The sequence below is a fragment of the Panthera onca genome, chromosome B1 (assembly GCF_046562875.1).
Source record: "Panthera onca isolate mPanOnc1 chromosome B1, mPanOnc1 haplotype 2, whole genome shotgun sequence".
NCBI lineage: Eukaryota > Metazoa > Chordata > Mammalia > Carnivora > Felidae > Panthera > Panthera onca.
In genome coordinates, this window is record NC_138342.1 from 108512134 (window position 1) to 108522959 (window position 10826).

The 10826-nt window shown below is 34.4% G+C and overlaps 1 protein-coding gene across 17 annotated transcripts in view; it reads left to right on the top strand.

The window, feature by feature from the left end:
* The window catches only part of LARP1B (La ribonucleoprotein 1B), a 128785-nt gene that overhangs the window by 21055 nt on the left and 96904 nt on the right, over positions 1-10826 (top strand). For all 17 annotated transcript variants that reach the window (XR_013555151.2, XR_013555150.2, XR_013555152.2 and 14 more), the window contains 3 exons: positions 984-1127; positions 1366-1531; positions 5192-5336. Coding sequence is in view for 14 of the 17 variants with exons in the window: in XM_078445751.2 (XP_078301877.1) it covers positions 984-1127; positions 1366-1531; positions 5192-5336 (455 nt within the window). In the remaining 3 variants the exon portion in view is untranslated. The remainder of the gene's footprint in view (positions 1-983; positions 1128-1365; positions 1532-5191; positions 5337-10826) is intronic.

Below are 10826 nucleotides of genomic sequence, written 5' to 3' on the forward strand. Positions count from 1 at the left end.
GCATCTAGTTGGTAGAGGTCATGGCTGATGCTAAACATTCTGTAGGCCCCTACACTAGAGAGTTAGCTGGCTCAAAGTGTCAGTAGTACCAAGTTTGCAAAACCCTTGGTCTCTAAGATATTTGTACCTTCAAATTTATTTAATTATTCCAATTTGTTTTTCAAAGTGGATGTGCCTGACTTTGCTCTCACTAATTGTGTACAATGTTCTACCTTTTCTTCTTGATCAATATTTGATTAATTATAGGACCTGAAAATATTTGTCAGACTGGGGTAGATCAAATATTCTTTGTCTTAATTTGCATTTCTCATGACCAATGAGGCTAAACACCACTTTTTGCTTATTGCCCATTTGCATTTCCTGTTTGACTACCTATCTTGTAGCCATTTTTCCCACTGAGTTACTGTGTGTGTGTGTGTGTGTGTGTGTGTGTGTGTGTATGTGTGTGTGTGTGTGTGCATGCACGATAGTGCATTCTATGTGTATTCTGGATATAATTCTTATATTGTACTGCAGATATCATCTCCCAGTTTGTTTTGTGTTTTCATTTCCTTTTTTTCTTTAAAAGGAATTTGTTTTACTTAAATAGAGATGTTTCTTTAAACATTTTGTAAAACTTTTTTAAGGAGTTTTTTTTTTTTTTTTTTTTTAAGGAGTTTTATATAATGCACATTCAGTAGTCTTGGAACGTCTTGAATCTTGAATAGTACCATCTTAACAAAGGACCTCTTCTTTTTTTAGTATATTATTTTCCTTATCAAAATGTTTTCTTTATGTCAATACTTTTGTGGACCCTCTTTCATGCCAGGGACATTTTGACCAATTCCTGTGAGCTCTCTTAAGTTAGTATCTATCTGAAGAATGCCTGGTTACTAACAACTTGTTACAAAATGGGGAGGGGTAGTTGCCATGTTTTCATAAAAATAGTCATGTTATTTACTGTTTCAAATTGGAATGTATAAAAATATTTTTGTTTTTAAAAGGTTGGAGGCGTGATAGAGAAAAGAGAGACGATCAAGATGAAGTTTCCAGTGTGAGAAGTGAGGGTGGTAATATCCGAGGTTCGTTTCGAGGCCGAGGAAGAGGCCGAGGACGGGGAAGAGGACGAGGCAGAGGAAATCCTCGATGTAGGACATGAATTTTGTTAAATTAGATAGAGTTTCAAAAAGTGTGCAAGCCATCTGTTAGTTTTGCCCACTATCCCATATAATGTTTTAACTAATATTTTTTGTCTGATAATTAAGGTGGTTTTGTAATTGTTACCCCTTCAAATACTTGACTTTGGATTTTTCTTTATAGTAACTGTTTCTCTTTTTTAAAAAAAAAAATCTGTAATCACTTTTCTTTCTCTTTATTCACATCAAGTGAACTTCGATTATTCATATGGTTATCGAGAACATGGTGAAAGGACTGATCAGCCATTTCAAACAGAACTTAATACCAGTATGATGTATTACTATGATGATGGTACAGGTGTACAGGTGTATCCTGTGGAAGAAACATTGCTTAAAGAGTATATTAAACGCCAAATGTAAGTTGATCAGACATAGCAGATGGGATAGTAACCTCACACTTTAACATCGTTGATAGTGAATATGTTATAATACATTTTAAAGCCGTTTCTTAGTAAAATTGGTAGATTTTTAATAGTATTTTATGTTTTTATTTTTCTAGGAAATGTTAGTGAAGTATTTTTTAAAAATTTATATTTGGTTTATGTTGTTACAAAAGACTTCTGCTTTGTTTACTATTCAGGTATTTCTCTGTTTAAAGGGCGTTAGTTGAAAGAATATTGTCATGGTATATTAGGAGTGATTAAATATAAGAATATAAAATTGCCATATAGATATTTGATGTTGAACAAGTGAAGCCTGGCTTATTATTTGCAAATAAATGGTTATATTGAAGTTCACAAAGGAACATAAATGACAAAAAGTGGTGATAGATATATTTTTACTTAGCAAATGATTTCAAAATTCTAAGTTTGTTTTTTAACTTTTAAGTTCTCTTTCTTTGTGGCACATATTGAAGGGGAACTACCTAATCTTTTTTAGTTCAAACTTTTTATTCTAGTTTTCATAATAGTTGCCCTCTGAAGTACTGAAGTTGATGTTAGGAGAATATTCTATTGTCGTTAAGAGAAAAAATAACCCTTGTACATATTAGTATTGTATAGAATGTTTTGCCTATTTATATAGTGTGTTTGTATAGTGGTGAAAAAATGTCCTCAAGTGACTGGCATAACCAGTTTGCTGAAATTTGATTACTTTTTTATCCTTAACAAAGTAAAAGAAAAACTATTTTTGAAAGGGTTTAAGTATCTTGAAAACATCTATCTTTATTTAAGAAAGAAAATTGACTCTGTTAGAAAATAATTTCTTCATCGGCATCATCCAGGCATTTTCCTGGGATGTCTTCATGGTGGATTTGATTGGCTTACATACAATACGAAGCAACTTGTTTATTTTGTTCTTGCTTCTTTTGTTACAGTTGACGCAAACACTGAAGAAAAGGGCCTTTTTATGGGCAGAAAGTGCCTGGCATGTGGCTATCAACTTCAAACCACTATTCCTGTCTTTTTTGTAACTCTTGCTGCCAGGTCCCTTCTGAGACCTGACAGTGGATATGCAACTCCATGTCAGGATAATCGGCCTCCAATGTGCTCATACAAGTGAGGGAGGAGCAGAGAGCTACTTCAGTGTTGACAAAATTTCTGATCATGCAGTGTAGAATCCAGAGCTTCTAAGGTAGGACATGATAATGTCCCCTAGGACACTGAACAAAATGTCAGACACAGCACTGGGCATGACTCCTTTTTTTCTTGTTACTGTTTTAGCAATAGGGTTTTTGGCAGATGTTAGAGTACCAGGTTTAGAATGGCTCTTTACTGTTATTCTTCGATTAGTGGACTTCTGGAGGAGTCATGCTTTCGACTTTGTTTTCTTTGAGGTTTCTCATACTTAATATAGATAGGCTCATTGAGTAGGGTTTACATTTTTCTCTTTGAGAAGTTACTGAAAACTTTCTTGCGTTTGTGGAAAATTATGCTAAATATATTTTGAAAGTAAGAGGCTTAACTGTATTAGGGACGATTGAGTTTTTAAAATTATTTTAACTGAAAAAGTATTGTCATTTTTTATATCAGAATATTAAAAATTTAAGATCTTAATTATTTCTAGCCAGGACAGTCTCTTTTGACATTCACATTTAGAGATGAGTAGTTTGTAGCCCATTAGAAGTTTAAAAAATAAATACCATAGGTAATAGGGTGATTTATGAATTTATTTAGATACTAAGATTTTCATGAAGTAGTAGAATAAAAAACCATCTTATTAATGATTCAGAGAAGTTTTTGTCTAAGAACGGTTTTAACTTGTGACTAAATCAAATGTCTTAATGTGTGAAAATTTAGAATTTAAGCATATGTATCATGTGCCACTATGTCAAGTACTGTGAAAAGGACTTTTGAAGTGTATGATGTGCCCACCACATGCCAGGCACTATGAAAAGGGCTTTTGGAGGTATAACAAAATCAGAATTTTTGTTTCTTCAAGATTTAAGATTTTTTTCTTCAGTGTTTAAAACAAGTAAATGATTTACTAGTGTTACTGAGATGTCAGTAGTAGTTCACTGATCCAAGGGAGCTTTGCGCTTTGATCACTGGATAAATATCTGAGTATAAAGAAACAACTTGAGTATTTACATTTCTAAAATAAGATTTTTTCTCCTAGTGAAAAGTAGCTCAAAGCCATTTCTCATTTATGGGTGATTATTTCTTCAAAGTTAGATTTTGACCTAAATATTTCAAGGGTATCTTTAGTAACCCTGTGTTACTAAATACATGAGTTGGTGTGCTTTCTCATAATTTGCCACCGATCTTTGATAACTGTCTCTGATTTGGGAACAGTATAGGATTATTAACTTGTAGGCCATATCATCACTGATGTCATGTATTTCTTTTGTATTCTTTTCTACATTTTCCCCCATTTGTCCTCTTGTTCTCTCTAGAATTCTATTTTTGTTTTTCTATATGGAGGCTGTAATTTAAAAAAAAATTTTTTTTTAATGTTTATTTTTGAGAGACAGAGAGAGAGAGCAAGCGTGAGTGGGGAGGGGCAGAGACAGAGACAGAGACACAGAATCCAAAGCAGGCTCCAGGCTCTGAGCTGTTGGCCCAGATCTTGACTTGAGGCTTGAACTCGTGAGCCTTGAGATCATGACCTGAGCCGAAGTCAGATGCTCAACCCACTGAGACACCCAGGCACCCCATGGAGGCTGTAATTTTAAACTTGTTTCTCAAATGCCACTATTGAATATACTCATATTATCTTTGTATCTTAGAACTTATAGTTATTGATCATACAGTTTATCCATTTACATTTCTCTCTACTTTCCTAGAGAAGATTAAGGTATCTAAGCTAGCTTTTTCTGTATTTTTTTCCCCATGTACCTCATGGTACCCCATGTACCCCCATGTATCATAGATATTCCTTGTTCAGCTGTATATTCTGTTCATTCTTAAATGTCTTTTATAGTTCTCTCCATCAAAGATACAGGGAGATCTTGTAGATATATAATTGTGTGTGTACCCTTGTGCTCATGTATTCACTCAGTTTTTACTCAGTAGCTTTGTACTGGTTGCTAGCATTCAGGATTAAACAATATCACTACCCTGTCTATTTAGAAAACAAAACAAACTAATCTACTCTGTAAACTTCACAAAGAGTACTTCCAAGAAAGCTGTTCTCAGTGATGTGGGAAAAGTTGGAAGGCAATCTGTTGACATGTGTTTAGTTGTTATTTAGTGTTTAAATGAAACAAGTTAAAGTAGCTTTTAATAAAAAGTTTCCTTTAATTGACTCATGTAAAAAAAATCAGTTATTGAACTGTTTTAAAGTAAAATGCTGGTTAATTCTTTATGCTTAGGTAAAGTTGATCTAAGTAGAAGTTAATGTTAGTTTTTTGGAAGAGAATCAGTATTTTAAGTTTCTTTCTACTCATGGATAAGAAATTATAACTTGGTAGCGCTTTGGTCTTGTATTTACGTTCTATCTATGTTGTATTAAATCTGTATATTACTAATAAAATAATTTTAAAGCTGTTGATATATAAGTGATAGATATTTTTGTTTCCTATTGAATAAATTAATTAAACTTATGTTTACTTATTTTTGCTTGTTTCTTTTTTTCAGTGAATATTACTTCAGTGTAGAAAATTTGGAACGGGACTTCTTTCTTAGGAGAAAGATGGATGAACAGGGTTTCTTGCCTATTTCCCTGATTGCTGGTTTCCACCGTGTTCAGGCTCTCACTACAAACCTTAATCTCATTTTAGAGGTAATTATTCATTTAAAAAATAGTTGCAAAACAGTCTGTACTTTCCATTCAATTATGCTATAAAGTAACTCTCCTCTAAAAATTATATTAAAAAACTTAAAGGGGTGCCTGGGTGGCTCAGGTGGTGAAGCGTCCCAACTTTTGATTTCCATTCAGGTTATGATATCAAGGTCATTAGATCTAGTCTCCCTGCTTGGGATTCTCTCTCTCCTCTCTCTCCTCTCTTTCTCTCTGCCCCGCCCACTCTCTCTCTCTCTCTCTCACTCTCTCTCTCTCTCTCTCTCTCTCAAGTATTTAAAAAAAAAAGGAGGGACACCTGGCTGGCTTAGTCTGTAGAGCATCTGACTTCAGCTCAGGTCATGAACTCATAGTCTGTGGGTTTGAGTCCTGAACTGGGCTCTGTGCTGACAGCTCAGAGCCTGGAGACTCCTTTAGATTCTGTGTCTCCCTCTCTCTTTCTGCCCCTTCCTTGCTTGTGTTCTGTCTCTCAAAAAATGAATAAATGTTAAAAAAAAAAAAAATTAAAAAAAAATGTAGGAAAAAAAAAAGCAAAAGATAACCTGTAGTTACCTAAGGCTTAGACTACATCTCATGGCTTTTTTTTCATTTTATAAGACCCAAATAAATTTCTAACCTTGGAGACTCCTCAAAGATTTACTAATGATGTTACCACGTGTGTTTAACCTGACCCTTCAAACTTGGACCTTCTTGAGTGTTTTTGGTTCTTTAAGTCTTCTTAAGTTGCTGCAAAATGGCATGTATTTCTATTTATTAAAATTTTGAGAGTTTTTCATGTGCTATAGAAAGGGTAATTTAAAGCAGTCTTTCCAGATGTATTCTTAATGCTTTTATTAAATTTTGTGTCCTGCTCTAGAAATGCTTTGAACATTTTTGTTTTTCTGTTGCCTACATAGGTATAATCAAATTTGCCCTTTGGCTACAGTTTTGAAAGACTTGATATTGTCAGTTTTTTTGAATAATAGATATGTAGTGGTTTTTTATTGAGGCTTTAATTTGCATTTTCCTAATGACTAATGATGTTGAGCATCTTTTTATGTGTGTATTTACCATCAGTGTATCTTATTTGTTGAAATGCTGGTCAGATATTTTGCCTATTTTTATTGGAGGGTTTTTATTTTATTCTTGTAAGAGTTCTTTATTGTGGATACAAGTGCTTTGTGTGTATTTTACAGATTTTTTTTTCCCCAGTCTTTGGCTCATGTTTTCATTTTCTTTTTCTTTTCTTTTTTTTTTTTTTTATGTTTGTGTTTGAGAGAGAGGGAGCGTGAGCCAGGGAGGGGTAGAGAGAGAGACAGAGAATCCGAAGCAGGCTCTGTGCTGGCAGCAGCGAGCCTGATGAGGGGCTAGAACTCATGAACCATGAGATAATGACCTGAGCTGAAGTTGGATGCTTAACTGAGCCACCCAAGTGTCCCTCATCTTTTAATTTTCTTAACAGATTTCTTTGACTTTTTTAGCAATTTGTTTTGAGCATGTGTGCTCCATGTTTTAAAAACTAGTTACAGGAAGAGTCAATATTTCAAAACAATATAAACTAGCGATTTATTTGTTGACATGTAATTAATGAGTCTTTGTTTTATGAAAGAAGTTACCTCAAACAATGTCATTGTTGCATTTATTAATAAATACTATTTAAAGTTTCTTTGTAATTTTAAGAACTGTTTTTTCCTGCAAAACTTAGTATTCATAAAAATATAATATTTGTAGTAGAATGAGTTTATTAAGTACTTCCATTGTCCGTGCTAATAGCAAAGATCTATTCTAGCTGTCATTTTCAGTGAAGTTGTGACTAATTTCCCCGACTCTCTGTACTTTGTAGGAATCTGGTTGTAATTTTATTATGGTATGTTTTTTTGGTCTATTGGTATTCCCAATAAACCCTCAAGCATAATTTTCAAGTTATTGATTACCTGCTTCCTTACATCTTCTAGTAGAAGATGTAGTAGAAGGGAAGGAATATTTAAAAGAACTTTGGCATTACTGTTATGGTTACAATTATCGATAGAGAAAGAAATACTGCTATTATTGAAATACAGAAATACATAAGCACAGTGATTTAGAACAGTATAGATCTGCATTCATTTAATATTCATTATGCACCTTTCCCACTGTAATGAATGGAAAAGTTGTCCTTTATCTGTTAAGTGGGAAAAATTGTCCTTTATCTGTTAAGAATGTAAGATTTCACTGGGTTTTGCAATATAAACATAGTAATGTAGAGCATGGACTTGACAATCTGCATGCACATCCTTGTAGCTCTGTGACCTTGGGTAATGTCCTGAGACTTCTATAAAGTGGAAATCCTAACACTACCTACTTCATAGGGTAGTCCTAGAGATGAAATGTGTGATGACAGTATCTGGCACAAACAGTAAGCCTTAAATAATGATTTACTGCTCTTGTTAGTTTTCAAGGATGTCCTTCTGTTCATTCCTGTTTTTGGATTTTCATTTACTTTCTATCAACTTTTTGCTATATGTAGCTTAATACGCTCAAATTTTTTTGTTCTTGAAAAGAACGATCAAAAGAGGTAAAATATACTTGAGCTCACACCCCTATCTGCCCTAGTTGAGGTTTTCCTTTGTTTTTTTTTTTGTTTTTGTTTTTTTAGTTTTATTTTGGAGAGACATAAAGAGCACATGAGCAGGGGAGAGGGACAGAGAGAGAGGGAGAGAGAGAAAGAGAGAGAGAGAACATCTCAAGTAGGCTCCATGCTCTGCGTGGAGCCCGATTCAGGGCTGTGTCCCTCAACCCCAGGATCGTGACCTGGGCAGAAATCAAGGCTCAACTGACTGGGCCATCCAGGCGCCCCTGGTTGAAGTTTTCTACACAGCCTATCTTACTGAGTCTGTTTACTCCCATTCATTTTCAGCTTACTGTACTTTTTTTTTAACTTTGATACATGAATATTATAATATGATTACTGTTGTAGTGATATTTATCATAATGTACATATCATGTACATAATTATAGTACAGTATTCTTGTCTATAGTCCTCATACTGTGCGTGAAATCTCTGTCAATTATTTACTACTCATTGCAAGTTTGTGCCCTTAAACATCAGTCTTATCTCCCCCACCCACTCTTTCCTGGTAAACACTATTTTATTCTTTTTTTTATTTAAAGTTTCATGTTTTTAGATTCCACATATAAGTGATATCATGTAGTACTTGTCTTTCTGTCTCACTTATCTCATTTAGCATAATATGCTCAAGGTCCATCCATGTTGTTGCAAGTGGCAGGGTGTCCTTTCTCTAGGCTGAATAACATTCTGATATCTATCTATCTGTATATATCGATATATAGATATATATATCACATCCTCTTTATCCGTTCATCTATTGATGAGTATTTAAATTGTTTCCATATCTTAGCTACTGTGAATAATGCTGCAATAAACGTGAGCATGCAGATATCTCTTTAGAATCCTGTTTTTATTTTTGGGGGGTATATCCAGTAATTGGAATTACTGGATCATATGGTAGATCCAGTTTACTGCATTCTTTTTTTTTTTTTTTTTTTTTTTTTTTTTTTTTTTTTATTTTTGGGACACAGAGAGACAGAGCATGAACGGGGGAGGGTCAGAGAGAGAGGGAGACACAGAATCGGAAACAGGCTCCAGGCTCTGAGCCATCAGCCCAGAGCCTGACGCGGGGCTCGAACTCACGGACCGCGAGATCGTGACCTGGCTGAAGTCGGACGCTTAACCGACTGCGCCACCCAGGCGCCCCAGTTTACTGCATTCTTGATTCTTGCTCCACAGCTGAGGTCTATTTGTGTTTTCCTTTTTTTTTTTTTTTTTTTTTTTCCTTAATCCAATTAATCCTGGAACTTTAGCTAATCAGTTCTGTAATTCTAGTCAAGTTATTTAACCCCTTCATGCTTGTTTTCTCATTGTTAAAAGAGGGCAAATAATACTTAAAGTATTATAGAGTATAAGGGCTTAAGGGAAGTAATTAATACAGTATTTGTGAAGTCCTTAGAACTATGCCTACTACTCTTATCTGAAACCTTGTTTTCAAAATTGGCTGACTATGGTTCCTCAGAATGTGTGCTGGTGTCTTATCTCTAAGTCTTCACACATGAAAATCTTTACTCTTGATACCAGGCATAGGACCAGGAACTAGGAATACATTATCTATGTATTCTAACATTGGTAGTTATTCATAATAATAGATACCATTAAGAAAAGGACCAGGGGTGCCTAGGTGGCTCAGTGGGTTGAGCGTCCCAACTCTTGATTTTGGCTCAGGTTATGATCTCATGGTTTTGTGAGTTCAGGCCCCACCTTGGGCTCTGTGCATTGACTGTGCAGAGCCTGCTTGGGATTCTTCCTCTCTCTGCCCCTCCCCCACTTATGTTCGTGTTCTCTCTTTCTCTAAAAATAAATAATCTTTAAAAAAAAAAGCACCAACATTACTAGAAAAAGCTTCAGGTGTCTAGAAATGTTAACTGTAAACTTTAACTCATTGTTTAGGAGTTCAGGATAAACATGGTTTGGCTTTATTAACACTCTTGTCTAGATCTTTTCCTTAATTTTGTGTAAAACATAATTTTTGTCTGATGCTAAATCTAAATCACAACTTCTGGTCTCTTTATGTTCTTCTTGAGCTTTTTTTTCAATAGGGAATAAATTCCCTGTGATTCAAGAATCAAAGGTTATGTAGTGAAGAATTTCTTCCTTCCCATGTTTCTCCAACAGTGAGTTAGTTAAATCTTTCTTGGTGACTATCATTGTTACTTCTTTTCTGTTTATTAATTCTCTTGAGATAGTTCATGTTATACTACATACATATATTGTTATGCCTTTCTTTCTAAAAACAGTATATATTGGAAGATTACTCAATAGTTGTATATAAAGAACTTTGGTTTTTTTCCCCTCAGATTTTTTCTTTTGAATTGAGGCATAATTTATACACTGTATGTTATAAATCATAGGATTATAGATTACTTTTCCCTATGAATATAGTTGTGTAACCAATACCCAGATTAAGATATAGAACATTTTCAACATCCCAGGCAGCTGCCTTGTGTCCCCTCCTAACCTGTACTACTATGCTCTTCTCGAAGGTAATTACTTCTTTAGAGTTCTCTCATTTGTTTTTTAACTTTACATAATCAGAGGTGTGTATATTTTTTTGTATCTGACTTATAGTTACCATTTCTGTGAGATTTATCCATGTTGTTGGTGTGTAGCGGTTGTTCACTATCCATTTTAGGTTAGTATTTCCTTGTATGAATATAATACAATGTACTTTTCCATGCTCCTGTTTGTAGATACCTGGGTTCTTTACAGTTTGAATCTGTGGTACTGTTGTGAACATTATTGTATGTATTTTTTGATGGACATATGTACTTACTTTCTTGTGAAATGATGGGTGTATACACACACACACACACACACACACACACTTAGCTTTTGAAGATACTGCTAAGCATTTTTTCCAAATTAATGAACCAATTAAAACT